The sequence below is a fragment of the Panthera leo genome, chromosome B4 (assembly GCF_018350215.1).
Source record: "Panthera leo isolate Ple1 chromosome B4, P.leo_Ple1_pat1.1, whole genome shotgun sequence".
Classification (NCBI taxonomy): domain Eukaryota; kingdom Metazoa; phylum Chordata; class Mammalia; order Carnivora; family Felidae; genus Panthera; species Panthera leo.
Window position 1 is genome coordinate 21,352,145 of NC_056685.1, and position 22,267 is coordinate 21,374,411.

Consider the following 22,267-nt stretch of genomic DNA (forward strand, 5'->3'; position numbering starts at 1 on the left):
ACTTTTAATAATAAATTTATCCAAATATCTGTCTGAAAAATTATCATCTCAACGTGTAATAATTAATATTAAAAATCAGTGCTGAGATATTTCACTTACATGAAGTCTTTGAAATCCTGTGTGTCCATTTGGGGGCTAAAATCTCATTGGGAATGTCTGATCTGTATTTAGACTGCATAAAATCCACAGAAGAAAAAGTACATTCACATACCAAGTTACTTAAAATATACATAAAGGTTTTCCAATATACCGAAGCAAGTATCGGTTTTAAAATTTTTTAAATTAAAATGAGATACAAGTAAGAATTGAGTCCCTCAGTTGCACTAGACGTGACTCATGTGTTCAAATAGCCACAGAGGGCTACCTTGGGACAGTGAAGATTTAAGGAAGCTGAGGAAGGATTTAAGGGGAATATTTAAGCTCACAGAGGGTATAACCTGTCATTTGAAGGGCATGTTTTTTCTAATCAGTGGCCTGACGCTCAGATTTTTCTGGCCTTAATTTCTCGTGCTCCTCCCAGAGGATAGTAAGCCTACACAATTCATTTCTCCCGGTGGCCGTACGGATTGAGCAGTTTCAGAAACATTTAAATAAACTGTGACGGTTCCTTGTAGGTGACGTGACACGAGAAGGCTGGGGCTTCATTTTCAACCATAGACATTGATGCCAAGAAGGTGAAACTTGTCTGTCCGCAAACTCTGTTGTTTTCTCTGTGTGGATGGGACTTGAACGGTCACCACTGCAAGTAAGCTGCAGTGCCAGAAAAAGAATTCGCCCTGAAAACTCGTGATGGGTTCAGTTATCAGAGAAAACATCTCCCGACTCTGAGCCTTCAGGTTAACCAATTCTTTAAAACATGGTGCTCAGGGGGCGTCTGGGTGGCTCTGCTGATTAAGTGTGCAACTTCAGCTCAGGTCATGATCTCACGGTTTGTGAGTTTGAGCCCCTCATAGGGCTGTCTGCTGTTGGCACGGAGCCTGCTTCGGATCCTCTGTCTCCCTCTCTCTCTCTGCCCCCCTCTCTCTCTCTCTCTCTCTCTCTCTCTCTCTCAAAAATAAACACTTAAATCAAATCAAATCAAATCAAATCAAATCAAAAGTAGTTCTTAGGGGCTCCTGGGTAGTTCAGTCCATTGAGTGCCTAACTTCAGCTCAGGCCATGATCTCACAGTTTGTGAGTTCAAGCCCTGCATCGGGCTCTGTGCTGACTGTGTGGAACCTGCTTGGGACTCTCTTCTCTCTCTCTCTCTCTCTCTCTCTCTCTCTCTCTCTCTCTCTCCGCCCCTCCCCCACTCATGCTTTCTCATTCTCAAGTTTAATAGATAAACTTAAAAAAATTAAATTAAGATAAAAAAATAATTCTTGAAAGTCGTTTACCTAAAACCCAAGAATACCCTGAACTGTAAAATCAAGTTGAAATTTGGACCTAAACTTAAGCAAAGGTGGCCGTTTCCTGGGCTCTAGAAATAAAGGTAGTGCAACTGAGGAACTGAATGTTTAATGTTATCCAGTTTTAATTAATTTTCATTTTTTAAATTAATTTTCATTTTTAACTGACCCTCGATTCAGCTAGCAGGAAGCATTTGTGTTTATTCGGAACAATTCAGGGACGTAAATACACATTTTCGCCTGTGAATTTCACCTCTAAACACATTCTCATCCTACGGATCACTGAAAGAGCATCTGTAAGGCTGCCAGGCTCTGTGCTCAGCATTGGCAATGTACCAGAGACGGAAAAAATACTGCTTCTGCCCTCGTGGGGCTTACAGCATGGCAGGGAGGACTCACCATCACTGAAAATGTGTCGATGGCTATGGTACAGAGGGCGAAGAAACCCCAAAGCAGGGGCGCCTGACCTGTGCGAGGGCGCAGAACCGCTGAGGTCCTGCTGCATTGGATGCTCTAGGAGATCTTGACCTTGGCGATACCAAAAGAATTCCCTGTTCTAAATACAGATTTCCTGCACAACATAAGCTCAGTGCATCCACACCGCAAAATGAACACGCGGCCACATCTGGGCTGCAAATAAGATTGTTCGTTGTTAATAATAACGACAAGTTTTCCCCAGGCGCATCTTGGGATCTCCTTGTCCTGTAACTTTTCTTTCCTTACAGTCAACGAGGTAAACCCTCAGCTATCCCAAAGAAAAAAGCCTCTGCACATTAATTCATTTTCAAGATGGAATCCTTATTGATTACCAGAGACCCTCCCTAAATAACGGGAGAGATGAAACACAGAAATCGATTTTTCTCTGTACCTCGGGACAAGCGGGATGCAGTGTTAAGCCACCGATAGTGTTGATATTTCAGCATAAAGGAGTCATTCGTCGATATAAAAAGTTACAGTACCTTTTGAATAGTTCTATGATCCTTTGCTGCCATCTCTTTCAGAGTTATAATTTCATCTTCTGTAAACAAAAGGAGAGAGAGGCCAAGCATGAAATTACAAACTTATGGCCCTGTATTCAAACTCCCTGCTCCGGGACAGGCTGTACGCGGCTGGCAGGCGTGGTGGACTCGAGTCCTAGCAGGACTGTGACCTTCACAACTGCCCTTGACATTCACAGCCTTCTTCCTGCTGTTCAGACGGCTGGTCAGATAGGGATTAAGAACTAAGTTCAAGATCCAAGTGTGGCCGAGGGCTGAAAGCTTTTCATCAATACTAGCAAGGGACGTTTTTGCTGTTAGTCACAGCCAATACAAAGTGCTTTAGCAGGTGGTACTTTGGGACACAGTAAGAACCACCAGAACCTGAAAAAGCGTTATTACACCACATTAGAAGGAAAATGAAACTGCACTGGCAAGGCATAATTTATATTCAAGGGATATCGTAGTATCTCTGGTTTTATCAACGTTTTGCTGTAAGGTTTTTTTTTTTATTGCTTACTCGTTGCTTTTCATAACTGCAGGTTAGGGGAACACTATATAATTAACATAAATACGAAGATAACAGTAAGTGACAAAATACTTCAAAACACTTCAACTTTGGTGATTTAAATGCAACTTTTGCCAACGTTTATGGTTTGGAGAAAAAAAGGGGGGGTGTATAAAGCATACACAGGGAAATTTGTGCTTTAAATCTGAATCCAAAATTGCAGATAATTCCATAGTAAGTAGTAGCATATTTTTTCCGAAAGGGCTAACTCTGTGTCTCCGCAAAGCATACCCCAATCTGCGTGTTAAGTATTTAAATGTCATAACTTTCAGGTAATCAATCATGGGACAGAAATCAGCAAAAGTTTCTGTTTATAATATTTCTAAGCAAAAAAAAAAAAAAAAAAAAATCCTCTTTCCCAAGCAAGGAATGCCATCTTCCGTGAAAATCAAACAGATCTTGTAAATGTACAATGTACAGATCAAGCAAATGTACATTTGGTAAGGACAAATAGAGCTATGGATTTTAGGAAGTGCCTGATGCATAGGTTTTTCTCTAAGATGACTGTAAAATGTTACCTAATACTGCATTTTCCCTTAGATTGAGTCGGATTGCTTCTTCGAGCTCTGAAACAATTTGAAGCAGCCTCTCGTTTTCCAGTTTGTACTCCAAATCCTCTCTTTCTAGAGCCGTCTCTCTGGCAAAAGTGTCCTGAAAAGATGGGGAATCCCGTACTTCTAAGCACAGAGCCGAGGATTTAAATATGCAACACGACACAATACAGATACAGAAGAGCTATCATATAATTTTCTGAATTCTATTACACACTTATAATATGAATAGTAAAAAGGAAGGAGATTAAATAGAGCGCGTTGGAAGAAAGGCTGTGGTACATTCCGTACAAAGACCACAGCCCATGGGGACATTTTATTGACAGGAATAATGCATATCATACTGTTTGTGTGCCCTCATCATTCAGGTCAATTCATTACGGAGGCTGTGTCCGGGGAGGCAGCTGGGGCCCCCCCACCCACACCCTTCCCTCTGTGTGTGTCTGAAGTGCTGTCCGCCTGTAACTAGGCAGACTGGGGAGACCGGGACGGGCAGCGCCAGGGGGTAGCAAAGTGCACGGCGAAGGAGGGGGGCTTGTTGCCTTTGTGGCATTTCCCGGTGTCAGCGTCGCCAGTGTCATGAGGAGCACATCACATGTCAAAGTGGTGACGTTTTCAGGCCGGGAGCCGCATGGAGTCCATCAGGCACACGGATATCCACACAGTTGGTTTTCTGCCTCGTGGAGGAACCACCCAGAGGCAATTCACATTCTGAACATTAACATGGCTTTGCATGCCTGTCACACTGGGGCTGTGCAGGCGTTGAATGCTATTGAAGACTTCGGTTTAAATCTCTATGCAAACAGTGATTACCTTGTAAGAAGGTTTCAGGATAACTTACAACAAAAGACTTTAAAGTTATAGTTTTAGTAAAGCAAACTCATTTACATTTTTATTATGTGCGTCTTTTGTTTAAATCTCGCCTTGTCCGTTATGGGAGAGGCTTTTTCTTACGCAATAGAAGCTTATTGGGAAGCTACTCTTCCTTTCTTCTTCTTCTTCTTGTCCGCTTCAAAGCTATTGAAACACATCTGAATATGCTCGCTTATGGCTGTCTAGATTTTACTGCCACGCATTTTTTTTTAAAATTAAGATGTAATGGATTGGGGAAGCTGGTGGAGAACTTTATATTTCATGGTGGGAAAATATTAAATGACTCTGCAATCTCAAGATCTTAAGGAGGATGCTTAAAAGTCATTATATTATTATGCTACAAGAGATAGAAGGTTCTATCTGCCTCCCTTCAAAATTCATCTAGAGGACAGAAATACTTTTGAACTTTCATCTTCAGATGAATGATAACCTGTTCTTTCTGCAGGCATGCCGTGATTGCTAATACTCCAAAATAAAACCTTTCCTCAAAAACAGTATACTCCCAGTATACTGCTTTCCTTTTGGAATTGTATTTTTCTTTAACTTCACAGATACCTGAAAGTCAATTATTAAAATGCTTTTCTCTGTGGCCGTAATGGCTCAAAAGACAAATAAGTGGCTGCAATTTTTGCAGTGCATTTAATAAACTCTTAAGAAATAACAAGTCACCTACTAAGGAAGTTAGTTCTGTGAGAGTTAATTTTTAACACAATGTTAAATTTTGCACTAAACCCAATACAGATCTTTATGATTTTGAATCACCATTTTATTTAAATCATTTGAGCCCAACTCACTCTTTAACTAAGGAAAGCTAACAAATCTAATAGTTAACAAACAACACTGTTTCCTTAATAAATTAATTTCTAGTCCCACACGTTCAACTTGAAGCCATCACAGAATGTACTTATAGACTAAAAGGGCTTTTCAAACAAACAAACAAACAAACAAACAAACAAACAAACAATATTTGTCTTCAAAGGGTTAAGCAAAGGTTTCTTAACTGGCAGGATAAGAATACCCACAGTGGATTACATGAGCACCCATTAGCATAAACTATACAAGAACTATTTGAACTAATCACACAAAGTATTTATAAGGGGTGGCGGCTAATACTTAGATGTGTTTTCTAAAATTCTCACATAAAAGCAGGAAGCAAGGAAAACACATTCAACTGGTTTTCCCCTTCATGTCCATCTACAGCCCCTCCTTCTTGTGAGGTTAATCTGTAGCTCTGTCCCCACCATCTGTCAGCTGCAGGAACTGCACGTAATTAACTATTCAGACTCCCACAGCAATGAGGACACTCATTAGCAAAATGAACAAAGGGATAGTTCTGGGCTGCTACGGTCATCTGTTACACTCTGAGTGGCAGATTTTGTGGTGGGGTTCCTTCTACCATCTGCCCACACCACTAGCTCTGGCTTATTTAAACCACAAGACTTCTTTAAAATAAACTGCATTTAATAAACCAAGGTTGAAAAGGATGGAGATCATTAAAAGGTGGTTAACTAGGTGTCGCTATTTACAGCTGCATTATAGCTGAGGAGAGATCGTGTGCGATCCATGATCACTCTGGAATTTTAAACTGATAACGGAACTCACCGATGTCAAGTTTTTCTATCATGTGAAAAGTATGACTTCAGGCCATGGCTCATGCACTATTTTTCTCTGGTGAACACTCACAAGATGTGCGGAATGGGATCACTGTTCCCAGGTTTCAGAATCCTAAACAGATCTTGCAAGAATCATGTCTGAGGGCTGGCACACCACAGAGCCTTGCTACTCCACGTCTGGTCCACAGACCGGGAACCTCAGCATCACCCAGCAGCGTATGGGAAACAGACTCTCAGGACCCAGCCCAGACCTACTGTCAGAATCTGGATCTTAACAGGAGCTGCGGGTGATCCCTACGCACAATAAAGTCTGAGGAGTTCTGTTCAGAGCCCTGCATGTGCCTCTCAGCAGTCTTCCTTCTGCCGTATTCGTGTCTCAATTCTGCAGGCTCCGCGTATAATACTTGGACATCTCAATTTGCTGCTGGGGCGTGTTGTGCTGTGCTGATGCGTGCCCGTGCTGCATGACAGTCATGGAGAAGAGCAGGTGCTCTCCCAGTGAGTGACAACCAGGAAAGTGGCGCACTGGGGCAGTGCAGCCCTGCAGAGCTGTGGCTCTTGAATGACAGCTCTGTTTCAGCGCCGTCAGCAGCAAGCAGTCCTGTGCGCTTGTGGGCGGTGCGAGGGCAATGGTGGCACAGCTCATCCGTGCTAAGGTGAGAAAAAAATGAAGCCTTCTCAAAACGACAACTAATTAAAGCGACCGCAGCACACACGCGTGTTTGCAGGCACACACACGCGTCCAGGTACACGCTGGCCTCCTTCGGCCGTCCTCACGGGGATTTGTCAGCCTACAGCGTGACCACGTGGCAACTGCAGCAGGACGCAGCTGAGTCACGGCGCCCAAACCTGGAAACGAGGCTCAGCCCTTGCATGAAGTTGCTCTGAGGAATATTCGACACCCAGGAAGTTCCGATCGGAGAGAGGAGGCTTCTGGAAGTCGAAGAGTTTTCTTGCCTGGTTTCCATTTGGTTACAAGTATGATTTAGGGCGGCTGTTTATTAAACTTTCCCCTCTGCGATCGCATTCTTATCAGATTTTCCTCAAAAACAGTTCTGGAGAGATAATCGGAATACATATTAACTACAAAGCTATTTATGTGATTTGGCTGCCAGTGGGAATAAACCAGCAGTAGGGAAAGATACTGCTTATTCGGCTTGCTTATTTCAAGTTTTTTTTTTTTTTTTTTTTTTTTTTTTTTTTTTTTTTTAAACAAGTGATCTCCATTGCTACTTTGAAATTTCCCAACTGGTTCTCCAAACTCATTTTTCCAAATCAGATTTCAGAGGCTCCGGGACGTAAGCTTCTTGGTGCCACCAGAGGGAGCAGTTGCACAAGATGAAATTACAAATGAAAAAAGACCTCTTCTGGAAGCGGCAGGGAGTTTTAGGAAATCTTATTCTTAGAGGATTAAAAAAAAAAAAAAAAAAGGTGGGGGTATTCTCCATAGGTTTATTTTATACAAATCACGATCTGTTTTGTGGCACTCACATCCTTGTTTCTGAAATGTACACCATATTACTGACTGCCCTACGTGGCCCTCAGTCAAGGTGGGAGACCAGGGTCACGCGTTTTGTTGGAGTCGGAAGGAGCTGAGAGAAACGTACACACCTAATTAATCAGGACTATCTCACCTTCCTCAGATCTTAGGGTGTTTACAGAAATTGTGAGGTGGTCTCCCTGGGGACAAATTACAGTGGAATAACCCGGGGCCTCCGGATGCCATCTTGAGCCAGGGAACACCTGCTTGTACAAGAGCAGGGTGGACCCTTCCATTTCCCTGGTCCCCACAAAGCCACTACCACTTATTCTTATCTTCCTTCTTTCCCCAGGGCATCAGAGAGACCAATTAACAGGTAGAGAACACTTACGAGTGTAAACATTACAAGATACACCTCATGTCTTAGTGTAAGGAGCTCAATTACCAAATTGGGAAGGTTTCACCAAGTCCTGAGTTCTGTTCAGTGCATTTCTCCAAATGTAAACCAGACAGTCATAAGGGCTAGTGCATTTCCTCATAATGATAACTGGAATGTATACACTCACCTTTTTTCAAAGAGCTCAAAGCAATTCACAGTCAGCACAACAGGTATCCTTCTCGTAACTCTCTTTTAGCTAAGCGGGTATTGCTTTGCACCTCACAAACGGGAAATGAATGGATCAAAATCACCTTGCCAATCTATGCTGGATAACTTTGACCAAGGCAAGATTAAAAGCCGATACTATTACGGTTTGTTTAGTCTTTTCTCTTAAGTTATTATCTCCGAAAAGTAAGACTAGGGGCACCTGGGTGGCTCAGTTGGTTCAGTGTCCGACTTCGGCTCAGGTCATGATCTCACAGGTTGTGAGTTTGAGCCCCGCATCGGGCTCTGTGCTGACAGCTCGGAGCCTGGAGACTGCTTGGATTCTCTCTCTCTCTCTTTCTCTCTCTCTGCCCTTCCCCTGTTCGCGCTCTGTCTCTGTCTCTCTCGCTCTCTCAAAAATAAACATTAAAAGTTAATTAATTAATTAAAAATTAATTAAAAAGACGAGATTTAGACCCAGGAAAAGGTTAATGTAAGTGCAGGAACCGGATATGCCTCCTCCAAAGCCATCAGAAGATGTAAAAAGAATTAGTATTCGTTTTTATTAGATCTATGCTAATCACACTCCACAATTACATTGCTTAGAAGATACTCAGTTTTTTTTAGAACATAAAGAATCCTAATGGATTATACAAAGCAAACATGCCTTCACCAGTTAATAAACGAAATACTTTAGAATCATGTAAGTTCAATTCCTTATCTCTTCTAAACTTGGCGTTTTAAATAAGAACACCAATGCGGGATTTAGGTAAATTATAGACTGCACTTAAAGGGCCCAGCAACGAGCAAGTGTTTCCCCCCAGTGTTCACATTTTGGTACCTAACTTCTCAGGCTTTTTCTGTGCATGTATATGCGTGTGTCGATATTTACAGGTGGATGTATCCATAAGTATTAATATACTAGTACATTATAATAACATATTATGATAATAGTCTATTTTATATGTACATACTAATTAGTTAATTTTGAAAATTACAACCTTGACATATTACTGTGGAGCCCAGAGCCCCACTTCCTTTTGTGGGCTTTGGATTCAGTTGGACCTTGGTTCACATGCTATCTTCACTGGTTTACTAGCCATATGCCTGGGGGAAGTAACTTAGCCACCCTGTCTCTGCTTCCTCTGCTGTAAACTTAGCTACAAGGTAAGATACCGCTGGTGAGGCATGCGGTGCCTGCCAGTTGATATTCAAAAAGATTGTTATTCCTCCGGCCTCTCTGTGAGCCTCTCCTACTCAAACAATCAGCTTCTTGTTCTTAGAATCCATTAATGAAAACCCCTCTATGGCTCTGAACTGCGGTGGGGCCACGGCCACTGGCTCACAGTGAGGTGACAATGAACTCGCCCTCAATGTCCACACTTTCCAATTCTCCTCCTTGACAGGAGTTTAGCCTCTCTGTTCTCTCTCTTTCCATATCTGTTCCCACCAGTCCTCTGTTTAAGTAGTAAACCAGCCTCAGACTCCCTTTGTGACGAGAACCGGGGGAAAACCCTCCCCAAGATTTTTCCTCAGAAGTTCTCTTGTTCCAAGGGCCTTGCTGGAAGCCTCTGACTCAGGGAGATCGCTTCGTGTCTTTCAAACTGTCAGAACAGCAAAACAGGGCCGGGGTCTTCAAAATTAAAACAAAAATCTATTTACGTGCTCTTCGAGGGGAGGAAAATTTTTGCAGTGGGAGATAGGTTATTTTATTTCCATTATGAATAAAAATTGAATACAATTATATTGCTCCTATTTATAACTATTATGGGTTTTCTGGAATATGCCATTGAGCAGAAAAGTTTGGACTGGCTGATGTTGTGGAGAGATGCCCAAGATATACCACCTGTATTTCCTTTATTCTTAACCCAAACTTTTGGAAAGCTATAGCCTTATTTACCTGTATTAAAATTAATTATTCATTGTTTTGACACTTACAAGTTTTTGAAATCTAGACTCTTCATATTGGCATAGCTCTTCTCGTAACTCCTTAATCGTTTCTTCTCTCTCCTTCAGTCTTTTTAACAAATTACTCATTTTGAGAGTAGCTGATTCTTTCACAAAAGTCTCTTCCTCCACCTCAAAGAATTGCTAGGGAGAAAAGGGGCATTAGAAAATCAGACACCAAGCGAAAACTATTTCATGTTTTATTTAAGCTACTATCTTGTAAGTTCTTTTTATAACTTGCACACAATTTTCAGTAAGTAACTATATTTATATCGAATGATACGCTCAAGTGCCACAGAATACAGCACATCGTTATCCTATGAAACACAAAGCATAATGTGGTATTCTAACTGCACTGGCCATGCAAGTAATAACACTAAACTTTAATTGTCAATTCACATGGTGTGAACGTCCTACTTCAATCTTCCCCTAGAAAGAAAGTAGCGCACATTTGAATATGTAAAAAGGAGCCGTAAACTTCAATGGTGTCACTAATTCCCCCAGTGCTTTGGTGTGGATGTGGAGAGAAATACCATTCCTTTTCTTTCGCCCACAGAGGAGGTTTGCAGACCATGCATCTAGACAGACGAGGCTCCATTTGAAAAATCAGGAAACTGAGACCAGAGCAGAGGAAGACGCGTTACGACTGAATTTTTTTTCCCCCGTGGGTAGCTGTGGAAGATGAACCATTAGGTATGAGAAAGTCATCTTCAGGGTCCATGTGCATTATAAAATTATGTAATTCTAGCATATCATTTACTTCTCTCTGCATGAAAAAACAGCCATGTTTTTGCTTTTCTTAAAAAAATTGAATAAGCTGGGTTTTTTTTGTGGTTTTTTTTTTAAGTTTATTTATTTATTTTGAAAGAGAGAGAGAGAGGGAGACAGAGGATCCCAAGCAGGCTCCAGGCTCCAAGCGGTCAGCACAGAGCCTGAGGTGGGGCTCGAACTGTAGACTATGACCCCAGCTGACGTCAGACGCTCAACCGAGCCCCTGAGCCACTCAGGAGCCCCATACGCTGTTTTTTGATAACCCTAATCAAAAAGAAAGCAAATGAAAAACATACTCTTGAATTGGTTTGAAATGAATTTGTCTATGAGTTGATACAATGCGTCATAAATGGTGTTGCCCCTATTTTTATTCATTTGACTTCATATCGTGAGCATCTCCCACACCATTAACCTTGTACATGTGTAGTTACTGATGGTTCCATAACATTCTGCTCCACAGAAATGCCATAATTTACACACTCACCATACTATATATATTTTAAGTTTTCCATGATACCAAATCTTTATATATACATCACTGTCTGCATTTCTAATTATTTTTTTCTTGACAGAGACCCTTAGAAGTAGAATTCCTGGCCAAAGCATATGAAGGTATTGATGGCCTTGACTCCTTTTATAAATTTTTTTTCAAAAAGATTGTTCAGTTTATACTCCACCTTGAGAATGAGGATGTTTGTCTTACTATACTCCCTGAAAGATTATATATTGTTATTTTGTAAGTCTTACTGTGACAATATAGGAACATCGTGGTTTATTTTTGTATTGATCAGCCTGTTTTACTTCTTTTTCTGAAAAAGTAGCCTCTACAACCAACGTGGGGCTTGAACTCACAACCCCGAGATCAAGTGTCACATGCCTCTACCGACTGAACCAGCTGGGGGCCCCTTAATCAGCATGTTTTGATAGCCATTCAAAGTGAATTTTCTTCACATGATATTAGCTGTTTATGCTTTGTGTTTTGAAAGTCCTCGATTCTAATTATACGCCCTTTTACTGAGAACTCAAAATAGTTTTAGGACCTCCACTGATCAATTTCTTCATCAGTGTTATTGATCAGCTTTACTGTTTGCATTTGAATAGAAGCGCCATTTCTCCACAGTCTGTTGGGACTGGCCTCTGTTTACAGTCAGTAAGAACTATATCGCAAAACCAAACTGGGAGGAAATGTTTAAAAAAGGAATGCTGTTTCTTTTTTTTCTAAATTTTTTTTTAATGTTTATTTATTTTTGACAGAGAGAGAGACAGAGCATGAGCAGGGGAGGGGCAGAGAGAGAGGGAGACATAGAATCCGAAGCAGGCTCCAGGCTCCGAGCTGTCAGCACAGAGCCCGACGCGGGGCTCGAACTCACGGACCGCGAGATCATGACCCGAGCCAAAGTAGGACGCTCAACTGACTGAGCCACCCAGGAGCCCCAGGAATGCTGTTTCTTATTTCTAGCATATAAAAATCTCATTTTCTGGACGCCTGGGTGGCTCAGTCAGTTGAGCGTCTATTTCGGCTCAAGTCAGGATATCACAGTTTGTGGGTTCAAGCCCCGTGTTGGGCTCTGTGCTGACAGCTCAGAGCCCGGAGCCTGCTTCAGATTTTGTCTCTCTCTCTGCCCACCCCTGCTTGAGCTCCGTCTGTCTTTCTCTCTCTCTCTCTCAGATGAATAAACATTAAAAAAAAATCTCATTTTCAACCCTGATGTGTAAAATCCTATTGTTCATATGGGGCCCTTTTGAGAATTACAGAATTATTTTATTTTTGTTATTTGTTCACTGCTAATATATTTGAGCACATGCACAAACAGGAAATACAGGAAAACCTAATCGTATCTGCTACTACACTTAATATTATATTTCAGAGTTAGATTTACAAACTAAAATTGTCCTATAATATATAATGAACGCCAGTCACCTGAGGAGAATCATATATCATGATAGAATTAAGAGTCAAGCTAGGAACAGAACATTAACATGACCTACACAGTGCTAACGTAAAAATCAGCATATGCGTAATACAGCACAATGGAAAAGAGGGAAGACAGAACAATCAAAATGACAATACCAGCTTTGTAAACAAATGTTTTATTTTTTATTTATTTTTGAGAGCGGGGAGGGGCAGAGAGAGAAAGAGAACCCAAAGCAGGCTCCGAGCTAACAGCAGAGAGCCCAATACGGGCCTCGAACTCACAAACTGTGAGATCATGACCTGAACCAAAGCCAGACGCCCAATCAGCTAAGCCACCAGGTGCCCTAATAATACCAGCTTTTTAAATTGAGTGACTTTAAAGAACAAGGCTGATTGTGGAGGACCGGATAGCCTGTGTTGGCAGACCAGCTCTGTCACTTAGTAGCTTTGTGCCTGTGCCTTGTGCCTCAGTTTTATCATCTGTAAAATGGGGTTAATAACAATACCTAAACTGCCACGAGAATTAAATAAGTTAATGCGCGTAAACCATTTTGAACAGTGTCCACAACACGATCAGCTCCCTGTAAGTATTACATCTTAGAATTTCATATCGTTCTATCTGTTTTGTCATTCAAACCCTGATGCCACTCCTCTGGGAAGCCTTAGCACCCCACTTGCCCACCTGCTCTCCACTGCTGTGTTCTTCCTGTATCTTGTCAACCAACGTGCTTCTTGGGTCACTTCATTTATTATTTGTTTATTTTCTCACTGCTTTTTTTATGTTCAGTATATGCTGGATTTATTTTACTTGTATCTAAAAAAATTTTTTTTTAATGTTTATTTTTGAGGGAGAGAGAGACAGAGTGCGAGCGGGAGAGGGACAGAGAGAGAGGGAGACAGAATCTAAAGCAGGCTCCAGGCTCTGAGCTGTCAGCACAGACCCCAATGTGGGGCTCGAACTCACAGACCATGAGAATATGACCTGAGCAGAAGTCAGACGCCCAACCAAGCCACCCAGATGCCCCTGGGTTTCTCTTACTTTTTTTTTTTTACTTTTTTTCTAATGTTTTTATTTATTTTTGAGAGACAGAGAGCAAGCAAGGGAGGGGCAGTGAGAGAGGGAGACACAGAATCTGAAGCAGGCTCTAGACTCTAAGCTGTCAGCACAGAGGCCGACTTGGGGCTTGAACCCACCAACCGTGAGATCATGACCTGAGCACAACTCCGATGTTTAAGAGACTGAGCACCCAGGCGCCCCTATTTTACTTATAAAAAACACCAAAATAAAGATGCTTCTGAAAAGCTGGCCAGGTAGTCTCCTCTCTAACATGACACAAACCACCCCTGGACGCTCATTTAAAATCTGCCCCCAGGAACTGGGCGGAGATGCTGTGCAAACTCAGCAGGGAGCCTGCCTCTAGGAAGGGCTCGGTCCCTCTGGACTTCAGGGCAGGGAGGGTCACGCAGTTCCTTGCAAGAACAAAAAGTTTCACTTTTGACATTTCATAAAATAATTGTAAGGCCCAAACACATTGGATTCATTTCTCTTCATCTCCAGGAATGTTTCTGATGTTCGACCAACATTTATGGAATGAGCTGGGCTCACGAGGAGACAAGCGGAAGGCGCTTTTATTTTTCTTCACCACCCCTCCGATCTGGTCTCCCGTCTCGTGTTTCTCTCCTTTGAGAAAAACTCTCGGGAAAGTTCCACTGCTTTTTTTTTTTTTTTTAACTCTTAAATAACAGCAACAACACTGGACAAAGGAAAGAAAGATAGAAAAGAAAGCCAGTTTCAAGCCATCTCCCCCAGCACAGAATGCCACAACCAAGGGAGACCACAGGTGGGGAGGACAGGAACCTTGATGGGTAAGATTAGGCGGGAATTGGGGCATTTTATTTTTTGTTTTGGGTTTTGCTTTCTTCCTAGTACCCAGAGATCTGGTCAAACACCAGTCTAGATGTTGCTGTGAAAGTGTTTTTTAGGTGAGATTAACATTAACATCGACAGACTGAGAAAAGCAGATTACCCTCCATAATGTGGGTGGGCCTCGTCCAATCAGTTGAAGGTCTTCGGGTCTTTGGAGAAAGACTGAGGTCCCAGAGGAAGAGGGAATCCTGTCAGTAGACCGTTTTGGGACCTGAACTGTAACACCAACCCAGTTGGTCATGTGCACCAGTTCCTTAAAATCAACCTCTCGCTTCTTCGCTTTCTCTCTATGCACACTGGTTCTGTTGTTTCTGGAGAATCCCAACTAATCTAATATCTACATCTAAAGACCCTAAATTCACACCAACACCGTCAATTCCAACCCAACACCGTGGTGTCATTACAACCTGTCTCCTTTCCATCGCATAGCCCTCTGGCAGTGAGAAAGCTGGGTCCCATGATGCCTGATGCATTGATGTGTTTGTTCAACCCTCCCTTCAGGTAACCCATTTCCTGACCACACCACGCCGTGCCACCAAGAGCTTGGCTCCGAAGCAGGTGATGGGACAGGGACGGCAGAAGCACGTCTTTGGACTTTTAATTCACGATGGCAAGAAAATTTTATTGTGGGCGTCCATTCATTCCTTTGGTCTTGCAAGAAGAGTTAATATTTGTATTTTAATTTTTCCTTCAGCCTTTGAAAGTGAGAAGGACCTAATATTCAAATCCTTGGCATTAACTGTTGGCTTTGTATTATTAGAATAATTTGATGATGTCATTTGGTCTCATGGGCAAAGCCTCTTGACCAGCCGTATCGAACGACACAGCTGGATATAACCAGGGGTGAGAAACAGACTAGCAAATGAAGTCCCAGTAGTGGATACATAGTCACTTTGCAGCTAAATGTCGATAATGCACTCTTCTAGCTGGACGCCATATCTTCCAGGGCGCCTTCGGTCTCAGGACCCCCCAGAGCAGTACGTGGTACCGGGGGAGGGGGGGACAGCATCACGTAGGTGGCAGGAGAGTGTCCTCCCCACCAAGGCTCAGATACACGCCTAATTGATCACAGGCTAAACGGTGAGGATCAGTGTGTGAAAAGAAAAAGAGAAGCCCAGGGAATGTGGTTTCCTTTTATGGGCAGTGATAGCCTCCTCTCAGTTATGCCCTTGGAAGAAGAAAGGTGGTCACGCTTTGGCCATCTCTCTCCTTCTCCCGTTCTCTTTGGGGCAAATGCTGCAGGAACATCTGCTCTGCTCCGGCAGGAAGAGCCCCGCCCAGCCCAGTGCAGACTGTGATGGGAGTCGAGTCTGCCAAATTCTGAGACTTAGCACGAGGCAGCCCGCGTCACCAGCAAAGCAGATGATCTCCATCTGTTGGCTCCCTGACTTTCCTTTTCAACTTGTCCAGAACCTGGGAGGGGAAGAGCGGTGTTATTTATCAAGCATAAACACTGCGATAGTCGTTATCTTTCAAGGTGGGAAATCTAAGCATGTCATGAAAACTGCTTAGAATTCTATGATGGTTCTTTGACGTCCTGGAAGTAAAGTACTGATTCCTTGGCTTCACTTTCCTGCATTGCCTCCCACCACGCTTTCCAGTCCTGCAGTCTTCCGGCCTCACCAAACCACCTCCCTGCCTTCCTTGCACCTTAATGCCTCTGTTCTGTGAAATTGGCCACGTCCCTGATTTCTCCCATCTCCCCCAGGCTCGCCAAAAATTCACCATCCTTCAAGGTGTAGCTCAGAAATCCCTTTGCCCTAAAAATTTTCCTTTTCCTTGCTCCAAATCACCCAGAAGAGTTGGGCATCCATCAGGTGCAAACCTCAATTATGGATTCTAATTGCTGAGTATTCTTTTCTTCCTTCCTTCCTTCCTTCCTTCCTCTCTCTCCCTCTTTCCTTCCTTCCTTCCTTCCTTCCTTCCTCTCCCTATTTCTTTCTTTCTTTCTTTCTTTCTTTCTTTTCTTTCTTTCTTTCTTTCTTTCTTTCTTTCATCTCTCATGTCCACTAGATTATGAACAACTTGAGTGCAAGGATTGCTTTTGTCTCTGCTACAAAATCAGACAATGGGTGGATGAATCAATCATTGAGTGAAAGAACAATTTAAGCCCTCAGCATCATGCACTGCCATGGTCTAAGACGTTTTTACTAAGAACTCATGATCTATTTCCAGTAGCATGGCATAGGTCAAGTTCATTGGTACCTTTCTTGGTTATGTTCAGGCCTTTATTCACTAAACATTTGTTGAGTAGCTATGATGGGTCAGACTCTCTGCTAGGAGGAAAGTACAAAGATAAACACAGCTTAGTCCCTGGTCCACAGGAGCAAAGGATCTAGAGTACAGAACAATCCACAAGTGGGTAATTGTGACACAATTCAGTGTGTCAGTTATTGAGGACAGAAAGAGCATTCCAGCAAGAAGGGACATTATGTGAAAATTCCAGGGAGGTGACTGATACCTTGAGGTGTGCAGAGGGAGGCAGGTGACTATAGCTCAGTATTGCTGGAGGGTAAAGCTTTCCCTACGAAGTGGAAGGAGATAAGAGTGGAGAAATGTAAGGGCCTTCTGGGCCCTGCTAAGGGCTAGACGTCATCCTACAGGTATGGAGAAGATACTGAAGGGTTTCAAACAAGGGCAAGATGTGAAGGGATTTATGTTTTGAAAGACCACTCACTTGACTGGGCAGATAAAGACCAATGGAAACCAGATGGGATAAGGGGATAACAGCCACAGGCCAGGCAAGCAATGCTGGCTGCCTGAGCCAGTTCCATGGCAAGATCACGGGGATGGATGTAGGAAGTAAAAAACAGGCAGGAGTTGATGGTTCCCTGGAAATTAAGGTGTGTTTTTTATCTATGCTGTGTCACAAGCATACAGTTTTACCACAAACTTAGTGGCTTAAAACAAACATGCATTGTCTCACAGTCTCTGCAGGTCAGGAGCTCAGGCATGGCTTAAGTGGGTCCTCTGTGGAGGGGCTATGAGGCTGCAATCCTAGTGCCTTGTTGGAGGCTCAACTGGGAAAAGGATCTGCTTTCACGTTCGCTCATGTCGTTGGAAGGATTCACGTCCTTGTACCTGGAGGCCTTAGGGCTTCAGTTTCTTGCTGACTGTCAGCTAGAGGTTTCCCTCCATTCAAGACTGCCTGCGGTTATTGCCTTCCAAATGTTGGGGCTTCCCATCATGGCTGTTTGCTTCTTCCAAGGCAGCAAAGGAGAGACTCTCTGTAAGGCAGGAGCCACACCCTTGTGGAACGTAATCATGCCAGCGCCTTTGCCTTTGCTGTATTCTATCAGTTAGAAGCAAGGCCCGAATCCTGCCCTCTCTCAAGGAGATAAGGAGGGTGATCACAGAAGGTGTGAACGCATAGAGGCTGGATTGTGGGTGTTCAGCACAAGCAACCCCTGCTAGCTTCCCAGCAGCAGCTGGAGAAGATACATTATATAGCTTGTATTGACTGATACATTGTATAACTTGCGTGGTGGTGAGTCTGCAGTGACTTCATTTCGTAAGTCTTTTCTTTCATTTTAGTTGTTTTGCCATTTCCTCTAGGCGGTTTTCTTTCCCGGCGTCTCCCCAGCGTAAAGCCTCCCTCAGGCCATTAGCAGTGCTGCAGGGAAGGCGTTCCTCACAATCTAAGGAGATGCACCCTGCCTTGGCAGAGGCCCGCCTTGGTTTCCTAAATCAGAGTCCAGAAAATTCAATCCCTTCCAAATACCAACATGTTGGTATTTTATTGCACAACACTGTTAATAAGACTTAAAAAAAAAATCTGAAATAAAAATCATTTAACACCCGGATAGTATTTGCTGCATTAAAATTTGGGATCTAAAATGAGTGCCCTCATTAGATATGCTTCTTCTCTACTTCTTCCATCTTAAAAAAAAAAAAATGTTTTTTTTAACGTTTATTCATTTTTGAGAGACAAAGCATGAGCGGGGGAAGAGCAGAGAGAGAGAGGGAGACACAGAATCCGAAGCAGGCTCCAGGCTCTGAGCCGTTAACACAGAGCCTGATACGGGGCAGGAACCCACAAACCGTGAGATCATGACCTGAGCTGAAGTCGGGTGCTTAACCGACTGAGCCACCCAGGCACCCCATCTCCTTCTCCCATCTTTAAGAGTGTAAGACACTGATAGTCCAGAAAGCAAGGCTTCCATTGTAAGAATACGGACGTGCTTTCCCAGTTCAAAGACTTTTAAAAACAATGTTAACATTTCATCATTGTAACAAACATTTTTTTATCGCCTTGAAATGGATTTGGGGAATCCTGCATCAAATCTTCATCTCTGTATGACAAAGTAAAGAAGACAAACCCGAAACGCTTTCCTTGGAACAAACACTGCTACCTGGTATCCATAAAAGGACTTCAGTCCTGCAAAATGGTCTCTGAGCTGTTGGCGAGATCTCTTTGAAGTCAGCGAGGATGATTATGTGATGGTGAAAGCATCTTGGGGAAACACTCGAAGTTCATTTACAGCAGTTTTCCAGTTTCCCAACAGAAAGAGATTTCTGGGAAGGGAGAAAACTGCACAGAAATTTTCTCTGGCAGGGAGCCTGGGTGGCTCAGTGGGTTAAGCGCTCCGCTTCGGCTCAGGCTGTGATCTCAGTTTGTGAGTTCAAGCCCTGCGTCTCCGGCTTGGGGCTGGCAGCTGGGAGCCTGGAACCTGCTTCAAATTCTGTGTCCCCCTCTCTCTCTGCCCCTCCCCAACTCGTACTCCGTCTTTCCCTCTCAAAAATAAATAAAAGTTAAAAAGAAAAGAAATTTTCTCTGGCTTAATGATAAAACAATTGTCACTTTTCTTTCTTTCTTTTTTTTTTTAAATTAAGATCAGGATGCTGAGGAGTGTGAAATTCTCTTCCTATGAAGATCAGTTTAGGAGCTGGTGACTCAACCAGAGGCGAGAAGACGTGAATACTGTTTTCTCCAATTATGTGAGAACACCTGAAAAAGGAGTTAATTGCATTCACCTTTCCTTCTGAATGCCGATTATAGTTGAACCAAAAAAGGAAGTCATAAACCTAGACATACAGATTTACATTTTTCGGGGTGCCTGGGTGGCTCCCATTCTTGATTTCGGCTCCGGTCATCATCTCACGGTTTGTGAGCTCGAGTGTCGCCGCATCAGGCTCCTCGCTGAGCGTGGGGTCTACTTGGGATTCTCTCTCTCCCTCTCTCTGCCCCTCCCCGACACGTGCACGCACACGTGCACGCGTAGTTCTCTCTCTCTCTCTCTCTGTCTCAAAATAAATAAATAAACAAACATTTTTAAACATTTTCATTTTCTCTAATCCATCTGAATTTAACTCTAGTCTCTTTCGTCTTTCTGTAGAAATACAATAAATAATGGGGTGCCCGGGTGGCTCAGTCAGTTAAGCGTCAGACTTCAGCTCAGGTCATGATCTCATGGTTCGTGGGTTCGAGCCCCGAGGGCTCTGGGCTGACAGGCTCAGAGCCTGGAGCCTGCTTGGGATTCTGTGTCTCCCTCTCTCTCTGTCCCTTCCCCTCTCGTGCTCTGTTTCTGTCTCTCTCTCTCTCTCTCAAAAATAAATAAACACTGAAAAAAAAAGAAATATAATAAATAACAATGCTGCCTTTGAAGCACTTTGCACAGTGCCTGGGCCATAGTAAATAATTTGATATGTGATTACTGGAGACATCAGCCTGGAGAAAATGAGGAAGTCTCCCCAAGCATTATGACTTCTGTTCCCCTTTAGTGACTAAGGCCACCAAAGACAAAAAGAGTAATTGCAGCCCCAGGCCATGTTAGGCCCAGTAGAGCAGGCGTAAGCCAGACGGTGGGTGGAGACAAAGCTTATCCAGGCCTCTCTCTACACCCCCATATCCTTTTCTCAACTAAAACATCTCTCCATACCCCTTTCTCTCCCCCAAACTCCCCTCAAGCGTCCGTTGTCTATTGCAGATTTTTCTTACAGAGAAAAGAACACCCACTAGGAGGGTCATGACTTCATTCCTCAGCCCTCTGTTGGTAAAGGAGAGGGTGGTGCTTTGATTTGAGGAAATGAAATTCTCTTTGTTTTTAAGGTTTATTTATTTATTTAGAGGGAGAAAGAGCATGCCCTGGGGAGGGGTAGAGACAGAGAGAGAGAGAGAGAGAGAGAGAGGGAGGAGAGTGAATCCCAAGCAGGCTCCACACTGCCAGCACAGAGCCCGATGCAGGGCTTGAACTCATGAACCGCGAGATCGTGACCTGAGCTGAAACCGAGAGTTGGTGGCTTAGCCGACTGAGCCACCCAGGCACCCGAGGAAATGAAATTCTCATGGTTATATTTTAAGCACGTTGGGGGTGTGACTGTGCCTCATACAATTCCATGTCACCCAGAGTCTCTCCTACACGAAGAGTCCTGCGAGAAAACACCAGCACTCCCTCTGTGCATCTTCACAGGGCCTGCTAGGCACAGTTCTGATCTAGTCACAAATTACTCTTTGTATAAGAAAATCCTCAACATCCAGTGTAGATGGAGAAAAGACTAGAGCTTCATAGTTTCTAAAATTCTCTTTAAAAGACCTGAGAGACCATCGTCTCAAAAAGCATCCAAAATCAAGCAGTAAGGCACAGGAAGTGAGCATATTCCAAACTGGAAAGCACTTTCTAGCCTCATTTTGCTTATGTTAACCTTCTCTGATGTCCTGATCCCCGTTTGACTTGTAGACACCTGACATCCAATAGCCAGTCTCTCTGGCTTCATTAGCCCTTTATTGACCTCCTTTTCTGGTGCAATTTTAGCTTTCTCCCACAAACATATATTCTATATTTCTTTGCTTGCCCTGTGCACTAAGACCGTAGGCTGATTACATTCCTACCACCAACACATCTCTCATTCTTTTTCCGTCCAGCTGCTCCATCTAGGGACGGAGTCAGTAAATTATGCCAAACAAAAATCCATTGTTATACTTAACAATGAGTTACTGATGGATTCCTATCAAATTCGGTAATAACACAGGATGATCACTGTCTTGATTACACCTTAATATCCCACGATGTCCATCTAGTGTAAAAGAGAGATAGATATACCATTGAGAAATTGAGACATGAATATTATCATTTTCAGTTAGGTGTTTGTATGTAGAAAATACAAATGAATCAACCAAGAACTTTTAAAATATCTGATAAAACTTGAGATTGAGACCTGAAATCATAAAACTGTTAGAGGAAAACATAGGCAGTAAGCTCCTCGACATTGGTCTTGGGGAGGATTTTTTGGATTTAACACCAAAAGCAAAGGCAAAATTAAACAAGCGGAACTCTGTGAAACTAAAAAGCTTTTGAATAGCAAAGGAAGCCATCAACAAAATGAAAAGGCAGCCTACTGAATGGGAGAAAATATTTTCAAGTCACATATCTGATAAGGGGTTAACAGCCAAAATACACAAAGTATCCATGTAACTCAATAGCAAAAAAACAAAACAAAACAAAACAAAACAAAACAAAAAAACAAACAAACAAAAAAAACCCAAAACCATCCAATTAAAAAATGGACAGAAGACATATTTCCAAAGAAGAGCTACAAATGGCCAACAGGTATGTGAAACATCACTAATCATCAGGGAAACGTAAATCAAAATCAAAATGAAATATCACCTCACATCCGTTAGAATGGCTGATATCAAAAAGACAAGAGATAACAAGTGTTGGTGAGGAAGTGGAG

At 42.8% G+C, this 22,267-nt stretch overlaps 1 protein-coding gene across 2 annotated transcripts in view; it reads right to left on the minus strand.

Annotated features, from left to right (window-relative positions):
- The window catches only part of CB4H10orf67 (chromosome B4 C10orf67 homolog), a 160,536-nt gene that overhangs the window by 92,815 nt on the left and 45,454 nt on the right, over nt 1-22,267 (minus strand). For both annotated transcript variants that reach the window (XM_042945106.1, XM_042945107.1), the window contains exons 5-7: nt 9,972-10,124; nt 3,452-3,584; nt 2,348-2,406 (exon numbers count right to left, since the gene is read on the minus strand). In XM_042945106.1, coding sequence (XP_042801040.1) covers nt 2,348-2,406; nt 3,452-3,584; nt 9,972-10,124 — 345 coding nt within the window. The remainder of the gene's footprint in view (nt 1-2,347; nt 2,407-3,451; nt 3,585-9,971; nt 10,125-22,267) is intronic.